The sequence below is a fragment of the Oncorhynchus kisutch genome, linkage group LG6 (assembly GCF_002021735.2).
Source record: "Oncorhynchus kisutch isolate 150728-3 linkage group LG6, Okis_V2, whole genome shotgun sequence".
Lineage (NCBI taxonomy): Eukaryota > Metazoa > Chordata > Actinopteri > Salmoniformes > Salmonidae > Oncorhynchus > Oncorhynchus kisutch.
In genome coordinates this window covers 65,357,865-65,376,670 of record NC_034179.2, presented here as the reverse complement: position 1 = coordinate 65,376,670, position 18,806 = coordinate 65,357,865, and the positions used below count along the sequence as shown (strand labels likewise).

Sequence of the window (18,806 nt, the reverse complement as noted above, 5' to 3'; positions counted from 1 at the left end):
TCTCGTCACCCAGAACCAAATCAGATACTCAATATTTTAATTCTTAAGCATATATCAAGAGGTTACATTTTCCCTTGCAATGGCAACTCTGGCGACCCACTCTCCTGCTCTCCTTCCTCTTCTCTTTGCCCAGCATGTTTGGGTGGCAGCAGCTCCTCTCATTTAGCCTGTGTACCCGTCTCTTTAGCTAATCCACTCCATGTCATGTGCCAAAGAGAGTGGCCTTTCTGTCATCTTCAAATATGATCATTCTATCATTAATGAGCTTGTGGAAAACGGAGGATTTGATCCTGATTCGATCACCCTTAGAGCTATCCTCCAATCACAACTATTATGCAAATATTGGAACTTTTTAGTCTCCACAGAACACGTGAGTAGGGTCTATCTGCAGACCGCGTACTACATGCCCGCGCCCACAACGCCCCACTTACTACATGCCGCGCCCACTGCCATTAAGGCTAGGACACCGGCAGTTGAGAGGAACGCACTTGTTTGAAATGGAAAAGCTCCTCAATAGCTACTGACAAAGAAGAACATCAAGACGAAGCAGCTGCTTCACAAGTGGGGTGCACTGTTGAGCACTACAACCCGAGGGGTTCGTGCTGATTGTATGGAGATTGTGACAGCCGGTTAACAAGGAAAGAACAAGATGTTTGTCAGGAGAAGTGCAGTATTATCATAAGGAGAGAGTTGTACTTGGAATATGGAGGGGAAAAGAGAGGCTGAGGAGGTCTAAGAGAGAGGGGGAGGAATGAAGAGGGTGAGCTTGAGTTGGTTAAAAATAGCTGGGGGGAAAGGGGATGGTTTGTTAACGGAGAACGGTAGAAAGTGTAGGCAGAGTGAGCTGAAGGGTGAAGTATCGGAGGTGGTAGGTGTGGTGATGTTCTCGGAGCCCGAGGCTTGCACCGAGGGTCAGGATAAAGATGAGTCTGTGACAGTAGGAGTGAAGTTTTTTTTGAAAAATTGGACCCTTTTAAAAAAAAATGTGCTGATTCATTTGAGGTTTCAGGGTGGGTGAAAACTGTGGTGGAATCGGGTAACCAGAAAGTGGTCTTGTGATAAGTGTATGTGCTTCTGCTGGTTAGAGGGAGCCGGCGCTCTGTGTTAAACGAATGGGGGGGGGGCAAGAGATATGAATTGTTTTGTTCTCGAGAAAAGTTGTGCCGTTGAGGAGTGAATACTGGGGTAGCGGTCAATGTGAACGCTGAGCAACTGGAGGGGAAGAATCCCGGTGTTTGATGCTTGTCGTTTGGTGCGACGTAGACAGGGCGGCGCGAGTGGAGAAACAGAAGAGTCATTGTCGTTTCTTTTGAGTTTTGATGTTGAGTCTTTACCCGACAAAGTGATGTTAGGATGTATAAGTTGTCCTGTACGAGCTTTGTGCCGACTACATTACATTACTACAGGTGTCAAGCTTATGGGCATGTGGCAACAGTGTGTAGGAGGAAGGTCCTAAGTGTGAGAAGTGTGCAGAAAGGCATGAGACGTGTAGTATTGGGGAAAGTAGTGGTATGTGTTAATTGTAGGGGTGACAATGGGGCGGGGGGATCAGAAATGTCCCGTGCGAGAGAGGCAGGTTGAGGTTTCCAGGGTTAGAGTAGTGCAGAAGTTGTCATATGCTGAGGCAGTGAAGAAAATAGAGGAAGATGGGTCAAGGGGGAGGGATCCTGAGAGGAGTGGCGTGAGTAGTAGATCAGCACCAGTACAGAAGGATAAACCAACAAGTGATATATGTTTCAGTAAGATTAGATTATGGGATGGAATGTAAATTGCAGAAAATAGAGGTGGCAGCAGCTGTAGAGAGGTATTTGGGTGTGCGAGACTTGACATCAGAAGAGTTACAGGATGTGTTAAGTGGTGGTGTCCCGTCCTTTCAGCCTGAAGTAGGACTAAATAGATTTAAATAGTGGAGTATGGTATTTATTATTATTTGTGAGTGTAGTGTTAGATGGTCGGGTATTTGTAATTTTTAAAAAAATGTAGAAAGGAAAAAATAATTAAGATAAGTATAAGGGAGTCCAGTCTAGTAGGTGCTGGTAATCCAACATTTATTGGATGCCAACCCCCGTTAAACCTCATCAAAGAAAACTCTGGCAGTTATTTTAACTTTACGGCAATGGTAATCACTACTCGGTAGTGCCACGCAAGAGTTGGGTTGGCTACACTAGCCGTAATGCTGTAACATTAACAGAACTGTGGGAAAGCAGTGCTTGGCAAGCGGGGGAGAATGACACTGTACCGGTGTTCTAGTTAGCTAGCTACTTCCCTCACCATATTGTTAACAAAACTGCAGGTAAACAGTACTCGGCAGGCAGAGTCGAAGGACACTGTGTACCGGCCCCCTTCTTATGTGGGGGTTTTCGGCGGTTGGCATCCAACTCTGGTGCATTACTGCCACCTACTGTGCTGGAGTGTGTGCCAGAGACAGCGCTAGCAGCTGCAATGGCAGTGGGCGTGGCATGTAGTAACCGCAGTCTGCAGATAGACGTTATTGTAACTTTGGTATCCGGTTGCTGAGCAACCGTTTTTGTTTGTCCAGAAGAAACTAGTCAGTCAAAATTTGCTAGCTCATGTCTAAATTCTCAAACTGCAATTCCAACCACAAAATTATTTTAAGTCTCAAAATACAACAACTTGCCTAGCTAACAGCTAAATATTTGTTTTTGACTTTGTTATTCATTATATTTTCGAGGATCCACATGTTCTCATGGAAAATGCTATTTCCAACAACCAATGAGCAACTCCAGATTGCTGAAAGGCCAGTCTCGTTGGCAATGACAAGGAGTGGAATATTAGCTCAAGACTGGTAACGTTACTCAGACTACCTTTCATTTTCACTCTGATTCCAAGCTGGCACTGCAGACCCATCTATTGCTTATTTTTGTTCTTTCTTTCAGTTTTTAAACAACTTTCATGTATTTAGTTTTTTTTGTACAGACTCTTTCTTTCATTCATTTATTTTATTTTTAAAATAATTTTTTCATTTGATTTATTTTGTTTGATTTGTTTGTTACGTTTCATTTGTTTTGTTTAACACCAACGCATGTTTTCCGTCCATACTGGGTGTGGTATCCATCCATAGAGAGAGAAGGGGAAGGAAGCCAAGGGGGTTTCTGGAGAAGGAGACACCTCCCTAAATAGGGAAGCTCCTATCCCCAGCCCTACTGGCCCCTCCACTGATCCCCCTCAGTCGCCCCGTTCTGAACACAGCCCAATCGAGGGGGCGTCCTGGTAAAGCTAGAAGTCTCCAGTAAGTACACAATGTCTTACTTCAGACCAAAACCCCAAAGTCGCCAAAATTGTCCAGTCAATTGGACGGATCAAGCCACAACAGAGATACTCAACCTTGAAATGAAGGCCTATATTCCCCCTTAAAAAACATGCAGGCACCCACACATGCATGCACATGTGCAGCCAAACACACACACACACCCAACCACACATGCATGCACATGTGCAGCCAAACACACACCCACCCACACAGCATGTCCATAGGACTCCGCACACTATCAAGAGGGAAATTGTATACATTTAACCACAAGAGGGCATTAACACAAAGTCAAGAGCCTTTCAAACTGCAGCATCACTGGTCTTTTGTGATATGCACAACCTCTGTTCACCATTCTACATTCTGATGTCATCACATAGAAAGTATAATACTGGATTTGCGCTGATTTGACTTCCACTCATCCCATGTCCAGATTAAGCCTAGTCCTAGACTAGAATACACGTATAATGGAAATTCTCCATTTAGAATTAATTTTAGTCCAGGACTAAGTTTAGCGGGAAACCTGATCCCGAAGTTTTACACAGACACAATTCATGAATGATGCATAATTACACATGAAAGATTTGTCTCATCACTGTAGGTGCCCTTGCTCGCCATTCACTAAATGTATCAATCTCCACTCCTGCAGATTGAAAGCCACAAACTGAGTTTCCGTGAGACGGCGAAAGCCCGCACCGACCACGGAGCGGAGATTGTCCCCGTGGAGATCATCGCAGGCGGCTCACCCGCCCGTCTTCTCAGCAACGTGTCGTCCCCTGGCAGCCAGAACATGACAGAGACGCCGCCGCTATCCATGCTTGCCGACCAGGTCTCCGCCTCCCTCGCCAAGCAAGGCCTGTGATTCGACCACGTCCCTCCCTGAAAAAAGCATTGTAGGTTACCAAGGGAACCAACCACGTGATAAAAAAAGAGAAACGAAGAGAAAAAGAAGCACCTCACTCACTCTCCCTTCCTCCTTGAAATTCAAAGTCGCTCGCAGGATTTTCCGACCGGGGATATCAGTCAGGGCAAAGTGGTCCGTTAATGGACAGCCGTTTATGGTCTTGATAGTTAGATAGACACAGGTAATGAAAACATATACGTGAAAGAAACGCAGCATTATTCTATACCCATAAAAACACAGACAGGCCTTGTTATAAAGACATTTACCATACTTTCCATTTACAGTGCAATTAATTTGGCTGCTCAATTTGAACGCAACTGCTCCGCATGAAAATATTGCACATTTCTTTGCTTATTGCCATGCAGTGGATGTTTGAATTTTCCCATTTTAAGCCTTAAAATGTGAAGTAGCCAAAGCCTCAAATCTTTTCTCCACTAGAAAAGATCAGCTAAATTAAAGTGACACTGTACTATACCATTCAAATGATACTAAGTGCCAAATAGACTGTTGCCCTTTCGTGCTTAAAAAACTCCGATATTCCCCAGTTGAGAAATCCGCAAAGATTTATTTACGGTATAATGAAATTCGAACGTTGTCGTAAACAGTTGCTGTGATGTAATTAATAGCGTGTAAGTAAGGCAAATTGACTCTGCCTTTGAGATGATTAAAATAGACATTGTTTGTGAAATTATCAAATAAAACATTTTCATGAGAAGGACAATTACAAGTCTATTAACCAGAATATTTAACTTAAGAGTTAAAGCCCATGGCCTGTTCAAAACATTTCAAGGAGGATCCCATTGCTGAGCAATTAAAATCAATTAAGTAAACAATTAATTATGGAGTAATGGAGCCACATTGTGCATATGTCAATCAATTGGATAAGATTGCTCATTTGAAGTTGAGAGGGGTTTTTGTGTGTATGGTATAGTCTACCTGCAGATATTCTGGTGGTATATCACCAATCCTCACCAAGTTTCTTCTCAGCAGTGAGTCTGGATCTGAGTACCTCCCCGTTGATTTCTAGAACGGATATCCATTCTAGGCCATCTGATTGGTCCAGAGCCAGAACACACGTGGGTATAGGGGCGTTATGAAATTTCATCATTGGCTTTGATACTCGATTGGTTAGAGATTATCCAATCGCTGATTACTTTGTTTTGTACAACACCCCTTATTTTGAAGTCAACAACAAACGACTTGAATGATGGCTGTCTCAGACTGCAGTATGTAGGAATGATTGCGCAGCGGAATAATTCAGTTTGAGTGGTCAGGCAATAGAAATGCCACTGCATACCCAACACACATGCCTAGAAAAGTCTCAATTTTACCCGCATGAAATTCAAAGCCTGATATAGGATGTGCTCCAAATCTCTACCCTACTCCCGAAGTGTGCACTTGCACACTTTCTTTGTCAATGATGATCAAATGTCCACCCCCTACCTACCCACAGCGCACTACTTACGACGCGAATTTTAACTAAAGTAAATATTTCTTCGCAACGATAGAGCACTCTTTTTTTTACGCTGTAGATCTAACCTTATGTTGCGCACTTTCTTTCCTACTTAGTAGCCCTATTCTGTGGATGTAAGACATATTCAACTGCTATTTACGAATGCTTGTAGATGTACCTGCTGACACCCTGCTATTATTTTTTTATACTCCCGACCCTCACGATGCATTCTTGTTTTTGAAGGTAGTTTTTACACACTGAAGTTCTCAAGTTGACCACCACTACATGTGTGTGAATGATAATTGTCTGGCTTTCCTCCTCATTCCTCATGGTCAACATGAACATTATGTAATGTGCTGAAAATATATGAAAAGGGGGTTAAGCGGATATTAATTGTTACGATTGAAGAAATCTATTCAAGGTAAGACATGTAAGCATATTAACTACCGAAAGCCCCCAAAATACTCAAATCAAATGCTATGTCACATGCTTCATAAACAGGTGTAGACTAACAGTGAAATGCTTACTTATGAGCCCTTCCCAACCAGGCAGAGAAAAATTAAGAATAAAAACACAATGATTAACGGTACCAGTACAGAGTCGACGTGCAGGGGTACATATAGGTAGGCATCCTAAGACTGATATTCACGTTAGACCGTTTGAGAAAAGGTACCATAAAACAACCCTATGCAACTTGGGGTGGTGAATGATGTCCCGCAAAAGTGTACGGCTGTTTTTTCCAAATTAGTATTTTATTTCGAAGCTGAAAATTGAAATGTCATGTCACTCTTCTAGTTTTTCCCATGTAACCACATACAGTAAATTCATCTGAGGGAGTGGTTTACTATTCCCGAAAGGACAGCATAACCGCATTGTATTCATTAAACCTTTTCTTAACTGACATTTTAAGCAAACTGTTAATTGTATTGTAATTAAATCTGTTGCGACAAGAGGGGAAGAAAGTTGGTGCAAATGATGTTTAGGACTTAATGTCATTAATTTAAGGGAAGGAAAAGGGTAATTTGGGGCTTTTCAGTGTGGTAAATATCTTTTCCCTTTTGCCTCAAAGGGAACAATGATACAAGTTAACTAGCTTCTCCAGCCAACCCATGTCCCGTTTTGTTTATCCTTCTCTGCAGAGTTTTTATTTTGACAGTCGTGATTGTCCTTGTGATGTGCATTTTATTAATATTTGGTTTACACTGATACTTGTTGCTGTAAACGTGGATTAGGAAATAAAGTCAGTATTGGAACAGCAATGTTAAAGGTTTCTTCTTTCCATTACATTTGTGATGTGTTTCAAAGAATGACAGGGGTATTTCCTGTCACACTGACCTTGTTTGTGAAATATGCAAGGGCTTTACACATGGAGAACTTACAAGCTCATAGGGAACACAAGGACACAGTTGATACAATATATTTCACTTTTATTTTGAGAAGAACACGCTGCCTGCCCGTCGGATTCGTCAATCCATAAACTTTTCTTTTTTTTTGCCTCTGCATAAAGAAAGTGTTCAATATAGTGTATTTGTCGTGGCTTCTCCCTATACAATCAGGTCAGCTACAGCCTGAACATCAAACACTGTTAAATTATTTACAAAATATACTCTTTTTGTACAAACTATTACATGCTAAAGGATATACCAGACTCACCCACCCCCATTCATCACGTTTGAAATTCTAAGTACGAAAATAGCCCAGACAATATATCGGCTTTTCAACGCTAGTCAAACCCTATTGTACATCGAAACAGTTTCTGCCTGGTGGGTCCTCCGATCCCCACTCAGACAAAAAACCGTAGTGGATAGGCGGGACTTCTGTGAGGAGAAAGGGATAGGCATCGATGGTCCCTAGAAATAGAGTCCGGTTTGTCTTTCGGTCGGTCTGGACAGACAGACTCCTGTGGGAGAATTATTCATCAGGGAAGGCCTCACATTACCTCCTCGAAATGAGACAGCAAAATCAAGGAAGGTAGAGACAAAAAGGCTCAACTGAACAGTGATGTGAATGATTTTTTTCCCCCAGCACAATTTTTTTCTTGTGAGGCTCAAGCAACTCATGACATGATTCCATACTAGCGGTAATTGGAAAGAGCAGGGCATTGGTTGGGGCAATCGTAGGTTTAGCTAACTAACATGTGGGTTTGACTGCTGGGGCAAAGCATGATTCAGACGCACAAAGTCACCAAGTAGAAACGGCCAGGCTCAAATTGACTCCAACTTAAAGCCCTACATAGCAGGTGGGTGGGTGATAGCCACAGCCTTCTGACGTAGTGACTCAAACATAAGCATCTTTAGAGGCTTTCTGTACAATACTCCACTTCATCTGCAGGGAGGGACAAAGCAGGGGGTGCTGGGAACTAGGGCAGCTGATGGCAGAGTTCAGTAGGTACCAAAGAAATATAACGGGCAGGATTTACCTGGACTTGTCCACCATTTCAGAACATTTTGTTTGCTCTAATGAACACAACCCATACTTTGTTTTGCATTGTTACATGAAAATCATTTGACTTAACCAACATGACATTTGAACCCCCAATAAGACTCAAGAGCTTGAGTGATTTTAATCCAATTGTGGAACTGCATTGACAATCCAACAGGTACATTGACATCTGCCTTGTGCAATTCCAAAAACAGATAGGGACACAGGACCGAGACAAATTAGGTACATTTACATATTTTTGTCTCATGTTTTCTTTTACTATACTGAGTGACATGAAATTGCATGGCAATTATGCATTACAAGCTGGAAACATTGCATCGGATGTGAACTACTGCAACCCGTGTCAATAGCTAGGGTACAGAAATGTAAAGTGGAGCGAATAATGAAGGGCCTTGATCCAAGATTAAGTCAAAATACTACATTCAAAAACAGAGGAGCTTTCTTTGTAATTGGAACCCGACTGCACGCTTTTAAGTGATTTCTTGCACATTATCCAAACCAAAATCAGAAAAGCGTGAACAGCACGCACACCACATCGAAAATGAAGACAGAAATTCAATATGCACAGTTGAACAAAGACACCGAAATCAACTCCATTTCTATGAGGTGATGCGTCTTTTTCGGACGTTATATTAGTGAACATACCCACATGATTATTTATTTGCTTCACTTTGGCTTGGCTGATTGAAGGATCTATTCAAACTAGTGTATGTGTAATCTCATATTGAGGGTGGTGTTACTTGCTGTGCTAATTTCACACCGCCCCAACAACCACGTGTGCCATCAGTCTATGTGACGGGGTTGAGAGGAAATATATTATTAAACCTATATGTAGAAAACAACTATACCAATGCAGACAGGGAGGAAAGAAAAGCAGACAAGACATCAAGGAAAATGGCAAACTGATTACTACTACAGCTCTGTGAAACAAGTGCATAAAGGAACATTTCCGATTCTCTGGGGCTCTTTATTAGGTTGATTCAAGGGGACAACATAACAAGCTATGACAACAAGGCATTGCTGTTTTGTGTTGTACTCACTCCATTTTACACTGACATAGGGTGGTGAGGAATAGAACGCTACAAAGGTACACACACTGCCTGAGTGGCTGCTTAGCGCTCAGCCCATTGGCCCAGAAACAGGAAGCGACTCTACGTCCTGCTCATCACAAATTCAGCTTTCAGTCTAATTTCTCTCCTTTTTCTCCCCATTCACTTTTATATATTTGTTCATTTCGGTGACCAAGAACAAAACTGATTTCTGACGGGGGTCTCTGTCTGTGTTCACTAAAAACTGTGAAAGAATTTGACTGATGTTTGAATATCAAACAACAGGAGTCCATTATTCCATTGTTGATGTGGTTCTTGTTTAGAGTCTTGTGAAAGAAAAAAAGTGACGAGTCCTTTATGCGGGGAGAGCCTTCATTCATCGGTGGGAGGGTCTGGTGAGAGTGGTGGAGGCAGAGGGGGCTTTCTGCTTGCTGCTGTCGTCAGGGGGAAGCGGCGAGGGGGGACCCCCGGTGTCAGACTCCGATCTGGACGAGCCCGTCTTGCAACAGGAGATGTGGCGCATGGTTCTGTAGGGGCGCTCCTCGGTGTTCCCTGGCTGCTCCTCGGGCTCTGGCGGCGGGTCGCTCTCCAGGGGGAAGCTCCTCCGGTCCCATGGGTGTACTGGGAGGGGAACCTGGAGAGGGAGAGAGGAAACTCACGTCAGAGACTGGACACTATCACTCACTTATCAAAGATTATCGGTCTGTGTATATTTATACCCAAAGAGCTGGTGCCTACTCATATGTCCTCTACAATCTGCCAAAGTATTCACAAAGACGGCATGCACACTGATTAAACACCTGACGTGTGTGAACATGTGTATAGTACGAAAGTGTATGTGCTATGATGAGCCTACCAGTTCTTCGTAGGTTCCGTCAGGCGTGGAGCAGCGCGTGTCTTCGTTGGAGAGCAGGCGGTAGGAGTCCCTGGATCCTATAGGGGTGTAGGAGTACCCTCCTGCTGTGTAACACCCTGGGGCGTAAGGGTAGGACTGCAGGTCGGGGCTGGCCGGGGAGCAGGGGGAGGCAGCGCTGCCGTAGTCCGGCAGGGCGTGGAAGTGGGCTGTGTCCGGGGAGGAGGGGTTGTTGCTGCCCAGCAGGGGAGTGGTGCGACCGTCCGACCGGCCACTGACATATGAACTGGAAGGGGGGGGGGGGGGGGGAGAGGGGAGTTAACTTGACATGAAGAACATAAATGAAGTCTTCAGCTAGACTTCAATTGAACAGAAAGGAGAACAATAGCCACAGAAACCTATCATCTAGATTCTAGAAGACCAAAGGTCAAATAGGAGCTGCTTATATTTTTCCTGTTTCACTGCATGTATAAGTGGGGGAACCTGTATGAGTGTGTGAATTGGATTTAAAAAAAATGTTTTATGCATATCCCAACTCCCCGAGACACCCTCGGAGTGTGGGGTCAAGACCAGCGATCACGGCGACGCTGGAGCAATTAGGGTTAACCTCTCTAGGGTAGGTGAGACGCTAACGTCCCACCAGGCCAACATCCGGTGAAACTGCAGAGAGCTAACATTCTAAATACACCATTTGTTATAGTAAACATTATTGTACATAGATGTATCTTACATCATTTAAAAGATGAACGTCTTATTAATCCAGCCGCTGTGTCAGATTTCAAAAGGCCGTTACTGCCAAAGCAAACATGCTATTTTCTGAGGACGGCGCCATGCACACACAAGTATTACTAGCATTTTCCAACCAAGCATTAGCGTCATGAAAGTCAGAAATAACAATAAAATAAATTGCTTACCATTGAAGATCTTCCTCTGGTGGCAATGCCAAGTGTCCTAACTACACAGCGAATGTTTGTATTGTTTGATAAAATCCATTTTTATAGCCTAACACGAAACATTTGTAAACCTCTTGCGTCGTGATTTTGGTCTCATTCGACTTTGGACGATGCGTTCGTGGTAATTACACAAACTAAACAAATGTTTATCCGGTCATGGTTGGTTTCATTGCAACTCTGGTTGTTACTAACACAACCATACTTGATGGTTCTTTTCCCGGAACGTATTGACCAAAACAAACCGATTTGAAGACACCAATCAATGACCTCATTGCGCACCAATGGTAGGACCGGTCTATCGTTGATTGACTGTATTTTGGCCCAATGACCACTGACCATCTTGAAATCTAGCCAATGAGCTGAGGTAAATGGCAATATGTAATGGTTATACGTTTGAAGACCAGCCTTTGTCGTAAACTCTGGCGTAAAAGAGGTTCATTCGCCATTGCAAATCCTACTTGACGGAGCCACGGGTGTTACGCATAGCAGTGCATTTTCAACAAGTTTATATATTTAAATTATGGCGAATAAATCAGGAAAAGCTAAAACAAAGTCTAGGTATACAGATTTAACCCAAATTATAGAGGAAATAGAGAGACAGCGAGACCGAGTTGCTTCAGGAAGATGAATCTTTCAGCGAAGCTAGTTTTGACTCCCAGGTGGAAGACATGTTTCTGCATGGCGAGGATGCCATGATGGATTGGTAAGTTCTAATGCTAATGTCATTGTTTGAAATTAATAATATCAAATATTATTCATTTGAGACTTTTTGTTGTTGATTTTCTTATTTTATTTGCAATATATAAAAAAATCTCATCTGTAATGAAATGGCTATACTGTGTGTGTGTGTGATATCTTTTACATTTATTTTACATAAACATGGAATGGAACAGGCCACCACTCCACATAGTGATTATGTTCCCTGTACTCTATATATATCTGTTTATTTTATGTGTTGATACAGGACTCATATGTGAAAGTATTGTTACTGATTCTTTAAAAAATATTTCAGTGGCAGTGATTCTGATTATGAGCCGCCAATGTCTAGGTGTCCATCTCCCTCTGAAGCTGGTTAATCCAGCCGAACCCCCCTTGTCTCCGGCTCCACACCTACCTGGCCATCTAGAGATGTGAAGTCAGTGACAAAGAAGCGGAGGTGGGGAAGAGAGAAACCACTCTGTGTTAGAAGATGATGTGGAACCAAATCCACCAGCTTTTAGACCAAAAAGGCAGCCAGGACCTCAACTAGACATGACTGCAAAGTACAGCCCCCTTCAACTTTTTCAACCGTTTTTCACCTCGTCAGTTGTTGATTCCCTGGTGGCGAACACCAATAAGTATGGGGCTAAGAAGCAGGCAGGAAAGAAAGAGGCATGGAAGACCATTTCCATGTCAGACCTTTTCTGCTACTTTTCAATGGTCATTTGCATGGGGCTGGTGAAGTTGAAAACTCTAAGGGACTACTGGAAAAGGTCAGCTCTCTATCAACCGCCTTTCCCCATGACTCTCATGTCTTGTAAAAGGCTTCTGACTATCTCACGGGCGCTTCACATCAGTAACCCAGAAGTTGATGGGGAGAATGACAAGAAGAGAGGCACACCAAGGTTTGATAGGCTGTGCAAAATCAAACCTCTCTACCCCAACATCGAGGCCTGCAAGACCTATTTTCAGCCCGCCCAGAACCTGTCCATCGATGAGAGGATGGTAGCCTCAAACAATACATGCGTCACAAACCAACAAAATGGGGTTACAAACTGTTTGTGTTGGCTGATTCTGTGTGTGTCTACACTTGCAATTCTTTTGTTTATGAGGAGGAAAACAGTTTTGCTACCGGTAATGGACCGAGTTATGATTCCGTTATGGAGTTATTGGATTTTCAACTGCTGGGGAAGGACTACAAACTGTTTGTGGACAACTTCTACACAAGCCCTACCCTGTTTACAGAGCTGAGGAAGCGGGATGTGTGGGCTTGTGGCACCATTCGGACCAACAGAGTGGGCTTTCCAAAGACAAAGGTGAACGACATGCCTAAGCGGGCTGAGCGGGGTACCATGCGATGGATCCGTGAAGATGGCCTGCTCTTTGTGAAGTGGATGGATACCAGAGAGGTGGTCATGTGCTCCAGTATCCACAAGTCCTTCAGTGGAGATCACGTTGTCAGGCGTGTGAAGGACGGTGCCAGGGCATGGACCACAAAAAATGTCCTCATTCCAGCTGCTGTGAAAGACTACAACAAGAGCATGGGGGAGGTGTGGACCTGTCAGATGCGCTGATAGGATACTACAATGTTCTCCACCATGAAATGGTACAAGACATTTTTCTATCATTTCATTGACATTGCTTTGGTGAATTCCTTCATCCTCCTGAAGGAAATGGTCATGAGCTGTAAATATGAAATATGTAAATAGTTACCCGGGGGGGGGGGGGGTATATGGTCATTTCCTTCAAAATGTATCACTGTACCAATTTGTCCACTTGGGTACATTTGTGTGGGACACCTGGGTGACTTCATGCTCAATGTCATCTGTCCAAAACTTTGCTCAGCTATTGTTGTCATCTTATGTTCTTCATTCAAATCATCCACAGCATCCTATCTGTATGTTTGGTTGTTCTTGGTGATGATGCAGCAACAATAAAAACAGAAAACGTATGTTTATTTCCTTGTATTTTCTTCTACCAGCTCTATTGTGTTATATTCTCCTACATTAAATTCACATTTCCACAAAATTCAGAGTGTTTCCTATGCATATCCTTGCCTCTGGGCCTTAGCAACAGGCAGTTAGATTAGGGTATGTCTTTAGGCGGAAATTGAGAAGAAGGGGGGGGGGGGGTACCCCAAAGAAGTTGTGCCTTGCTCAAGGGCACGGTCGGCAAATGTTTCACCTAATCCGCTTGTGGGATCTGAGAACCAGCGACCTGGCCCAACACTCTTAACCGCTAGGCTTTGCCAAGATGTTCCCTGTACTGGACCAGGCTATTTTAGGGAGAAACAGTGCAAAAAATGTCAAGGTTCTGAGATAAGAGAATCACAATCAATATGCAGTTTAGAACCTCATCTCTGCTAATAGACCACGCAAAAAAGACTGATTTCTGGATAAATAAATACATTTGAAAAACCCTCCACATACACTGCTTCTTGGAAAAACTATGGAGAGTGGGTGGATTAGGGCAGACCATGTGTGTGTGTGTGGGGGGGTGGGTGGTCTTGAATTGGGGCAGCTCATGTTGCGGGTAGGGGGTGTTTCGGCCTGTGTTACTGACCGGCTGCCTCTCCTCTTGGCGATGGCGCTGGCCGTCCAGCTCCAGCGGGAACGCTCCTGGTCCTCGCAGGATTGGTGTAGCTGGGAGAATGCAGTGTCTGTCAGGTCCTCAACCTGGGAGGGAGAGAGAGAGAGGGAAAGAAAGATCAGCCATCCAAGTTGGTGCTGTAACACTTGATGAACACAGCTTGCTGTCAAACATTGGTTTGGTTATTACCATTAAATGTATTACATTAGAGCGATACGGTGAAAACTAAGCAGTTATTTGGAGGTTGGTGGCGGCTCTATCTAGATGTTTGACATCTTTGGACAACTAAATCATACTCCTGGTCTGCATCAGTAAACTACACCAACTGAGATTCTGAAAAGGTCATACCAAGAAAAAAAATCATTTTTACCTCCTCAATGTCAGCCTCCTCAGCGATTGGCTTAGCACAAATGTCAACCTCCTTCCAACTGCAAAATGTAAGCCAGATAATTAATACATCAGTAATTCACCACCCAAGTGTGTGTGTGTGAGTATGCATGTTCAAGTGAGTGAATGTACAGCTGATGTGCATAGCTCTGGGCAGTCTCTCTTAGGCACAGATTTAGGATCAGCTTACAGTCTCCCAAATCATATCCTAACAATTGCTATTTGCCCTTCTGGACATATCTAGGGATCAGCATCACAGTCCCATATCCTAACCGTTATTAATCTATTAGATGGGGGAAATGCCAAAAACTGACTCTGGATCTGTAATTAATTGCCTGACTCTAGGCAACTTCCCCATGCAGAGGTAGACATGGCGGCCATTTTGTGTCTTGTGTACCTGGGGGTGAGGATCTCTTTGTACTGCAGTTTCTCCACGCGGGTGGTGGCAGCCACAGACATGGGGATGACGATGTTGTTGATGTCAAAGGAGCTCTCTCCCCTCCTCCTGCGGATGGGCTGATGCTGTACGGGGTAGAAGGGGAGCAGGGTCAGTCACCGTCAATCCAACTGCTAAAGTACTTCTACAAAGTACTTCACCATTAATCACATAGGACATGCATGCGCACAAGGCTGTACAGGCCGGCTGTGTGTGCGTGTCGTACCGGGGTGCTGTTGTCCCTCAGGCTGCTGTTGAAGGGGGTGAAGGGCATGGAGCAGGTCTCTGAGGAGGCTGACAGCTGTCGGAGCAGGGAGCTGTGGGCGGGGGTGTGGAGCCCAGCAGATAGAGACGGGCACAGACTGCCCCCATCCAGGTACAGCTTAGGGGTGTCTGAGGAGAGGTTGAGAGAGAGCGAGTATGGGGGAAGAAAAAGAGAGTAGAGAAAAAAAATCTCATGAAATACACTGGAATCCTCCCGATTGAGTGATATAAATCCATCTCTCAAATACTCAAGCCTTAAAAATTCAGTAACTGACACGGGATAAAATGGATACTGAATAAAGAATAAAAAGTTTAAACGATATGGAAAGGGTCAAACGTCGAGTGAAAAGCGGTGAAGGTGTCTGAGCGGTGCGACAACTACGCTTCAGAACTCATTTGAGCTGCTCAAGCTATGAGACAGGTTCTTAGGGAGAGGGAGGGAAAGATAAAGAGAGAAGGAGAGGACAATAAACAGACTGTAGGCAACTTACTGTCCATCCTGTCTAGTGACAGTGAGTGTTCTCGGGGCCTCTTGCGTGCGTGGCTCTTGTCGTAGGGCCCGTGGCCCCGCTCCCCTCGGTAGTGGGGGCGGCCCTCCAGCTTGGTGGACCCCAGCAGGCTGTCCAGCTGCTGCCTGTGTAGCTTCTCTGAACGCACCTTGTGGTGGGACAGGCCTGGTGAGGATGGAGCAAGGAGGGTTAGGCAGTGTGTATGTTTTGTACACACTGAATACATTTTTCTACTTTTGCCACGACCAGTCAATATATATTTCTGATTTTGTCTAACAGTGTTAATTGACTGTAAAAACATCCTGATGAAGTAGACTCCACCACAACACTAAAGCGGTCATATTTACAGCCAGGTCTGTGAGTGGGTCTGCGTGAGCGTACAAATGCAACCAAAACTGGCTTAGAAATGTACATTTTAACCTTGTGCTGCAGAGCTCTGGATGATGTAACATTGTAATGAAACGTTTATCAGGGTATCGTGCTCCATCCATCTGTGCTCTCTGAATAGGGTCCATGCATTTGAAGCAGAAAACTACCAAAGCTTCTTCAATCAATCACACAGAGGAAAGCGCTTTGTCATTTAGGCAGCCGAGTCACTGTATTTACCAGGAAATGCTGGGCCACACACACTCACACCTGAATACTACAGAGTAACAAACAAAATAAACGCTTGTTATGTAGGACTGTGAATTGTCAGGCTGGTGGGGCCTCGTACGTTTGGTGTTGTTACACAGGTATATGAACAGCCAATACCGATCATATTAAGAGATCCTTCCTATAAGTCGCCTTTCAGTATACATTTGGGTCTGCTGCGTTACACAACGTTTAAGGTGTAGAAGATTAACATGCTTAGGGACAAATGGCTATAAGAGCCTTCCACGCTGGGAGCAAAATATCCCTGTGCTTGGGGGGGGGGTGATGATGCTTTACTTACGGACTGTGGAGAGGAGGGAGTTGGTCATCTTGTGTTTGTCTTTGGGGGTGAAGGAGGCGGAGGGGTCGTGGGGCCGTCCCACGGAAAGCTTGTGTTTCAGGGAGAGCTTCTTCATGGGTTTGATCTTCTCCAGCGGCCGGCTGTTCCAGTGGGACTTGAGGACGCGCTGCAGGTGCAGACTCATCGCCACATCTGCACAAACACACAGAGGGAGACGGGGGTTTGTGGTTAGCAGCAGATGAATGTAAAAAAAAAAAAAAATCTATATAAGCTCTCGGCAAGAGCTCTTAAACTAGGTTGTTTATGACCTACTATGTATCGATAATTCACTGTCCATATAGTTTAGTTGATCATTACCTTTTACTTGTGTTTTACAGCAAATGGTACGTTTGTTTCTGCATATGTACCAAGATGTTCAAATACACCTAAACAGGGCACATTGGCCCGGCAAAATAGAAACAAACCACCAAACCGGTATCGACAACTGTATAGGCATAGATTCTAGGGGAACTACCGATCAAACCTGTAAAAACTACAAACCCCATCAACCGTGCACTATTAAAAAAGGCCAACACCATTGTGTGCGCCAGCTACAGCAGCCATATTGGACCCCTCGCTACCACCTACAGACAGACAGTAGCACTGCATGGTCATAGACTGCATTGCCTTTTCAACCACCTAGCACCCCCTCTTTCACCAGTTGACCTAGTTCTGACTGCGCCATCCGTCTCCAGCCAGTCCTTTATACCTCATTACACTGCAGACTTTTGACGCTTTCACATCTCTCAGGCCTAGCTAGCTAGCTCCTCATGTGGAAAAGGAACATCTGGGACTGAGAGCGCGAGGGTGGATGCAGTGAGCAGCAGCGCTTTGACAGAGCGTCAGAGTGGATTTCTCCCTCATTCCACCAGGGGGAGGACTTCAGCAGGTTCAGACTGGAAGCTCTAGAAGCCCCTCCACCCCCGCCAACCCCCTGAGGATTTGGCCTGCTTTCATCCTGCACTCTACTTCCCCCTGCCTTTAATCTAAGCACTGGCAGGCCCACATTACAGGCGCGGGCCACAGGCCTTTACTACAGCAGTAGAAAAGTGTGGGAGGGAGCTCACTAGTGGAAATCAGAATCAGAATGAAATACACACCACATGACATGGGTGGAACAAAGCCCCTTGATTGGATTGAAGCTGGTGGTGCTGCAAGTTCTCGATACATCAAAGCTCCAGCTCAAATTCTGCCTAGAATATAGTCTATATAATGCGGTGCGACTAAGTAGTCAATACTGGATCGTTATCACATATGAACCAACTATGCTGCTCCACTATCCAGCAAACACAAGATGGAACAGCAACCTCTGTCCCTTGTTAGCCAACCCCTGGCCCTTGTTAGCCAACCCCTGGCCCTTGTTAGCCAACCCCTGGCCCTTGTTAGCCAACCCCTGGCCCTTGACCCAGGGCATGACGAGGGCAGAGCTACTTACAACAGTGAGAGAGAAGATGTGGTGCACGTAGCTACAAGGCGTACATTGTCTCCGGCTGGAGCGGGTTTGGATGTATTTTTATGATCAAACAAATTCAATCAATCTGTCAGCCAACCGATCAATCTTACCGTCTGTGAGGGAGAGGATGGGGTGCACGCAGGGGTCGAACTGGGACAGCCTCTCCAGTAGAGGGCGCTCATACTGGACGTCAGAGGAGGAGAGGGTGCGGCCGCCACACGTCATACACTGGGGGTTGACCTCGCAGCCGCAGCGAGGACCCGGTACGCTCAGCCTCTGGCCCTGGAGAAGAGAGGGGGATGATTCTTTAAACCTATTTAACCAGGGAAACCATCTCTGAAGTAGTCATGATATTCCTGTTCCAGCAACAACATACTGTTGCACATCAACACTGCGTCTAAAGTCTCTAAAAAATTCAACATGGGTACTTTCTACAACGCCTGCCTTCTTGTAAGGCAATCAAAATCGGACCAGATTCAATTGTTTAAGAAATAAAAACAGATACATAGCACCACAAGCTTAGCTTTTCCTGACATTTACGTATAGGGTAAGCCTTCGAAACTGCGGCGGTGCT

General features: G+C 44.6%; 2 protein-coding genes across 13 annotated transcripts in view; one reads left to right on the top strand and one right to left on the bottom strand.

Moving 5' to 3' along the window:
* Positions 1-6,884, top strand: part of maptb (microtubule-associated protein tau b) — a 39,483-nt gene extending 32,599 nt beyond the window's left edge. For 7 of the 9 annotated variants that reach the window (XM_031827191.1, XM_031827193.1, XM_020486323.2 and 4 more), the window contains one exon: positions 3,918-6,884. In XM_031827191.1, coding sequence (XP_031683051.1) covers positions 3,918-4,130 — 213 coding nt within the window. In that variant the 3' untranslated portion in view covers positions 4,131-6,884. Of the gene's footprint in view, positions 1-3,082; positions 3,251-3,917 lie in introns of all 9 variants that reach the window. The other 2 variants (XM_031827192.1, XM_031827188.1) reach the window with 1 other exon arrangement.
* Positions 6,885-7,035: 151 nt separating this feature from the next.
* The window catches only part of kansl1b (KAT8 regulatory NSL complex subunit 1b), a 79,033-nt gene continuing 67,262 nt past the window's right edge, over positions 7,036-18,806 (bottom strand). For all 4 annotated transcript variants that reach the window (XM_031827186.1, XM_020486320.2, XM_020486319.2 and 1 more), the window contains 9 exons: positions 18,343-18,514; positions 16,741-16,932; positions 15,789-15,971; positions 15,260-15,426; positions 14,995-15,119; positions 14,581-14,638; positions 14,184-14,296; positions 9,973-10,255; positions 7,036-9,750 (listed from right to left, as the gene is read on the bottom strand). In XM_031827186.1, coding sequence (XP_031683046.1) covers positions 9,493-9,750; positions 9,973-10,255; positions 14,184-14,296; positions 14,581-14,638; positions 14,995-15,119; positions 15,260-15,426; positions 15,789-15,971; positions 16,741-16,932; positions 18,343-18,514 — 1,551 coding nt within the window. In that variant the 3' untranslated portion in view covers positions 7,036-9,492. The remainder of the gene's footprint in view (positions 9,751-9,972; positions 10,256-14,183; positions 14,297-14,580; positions 14,639-14,994; positions 15,120-15,259; positions 15,427-15,788; positions 15,972-16,740; positions 16,933-18,342; positions 18,515-18,806) is intronic.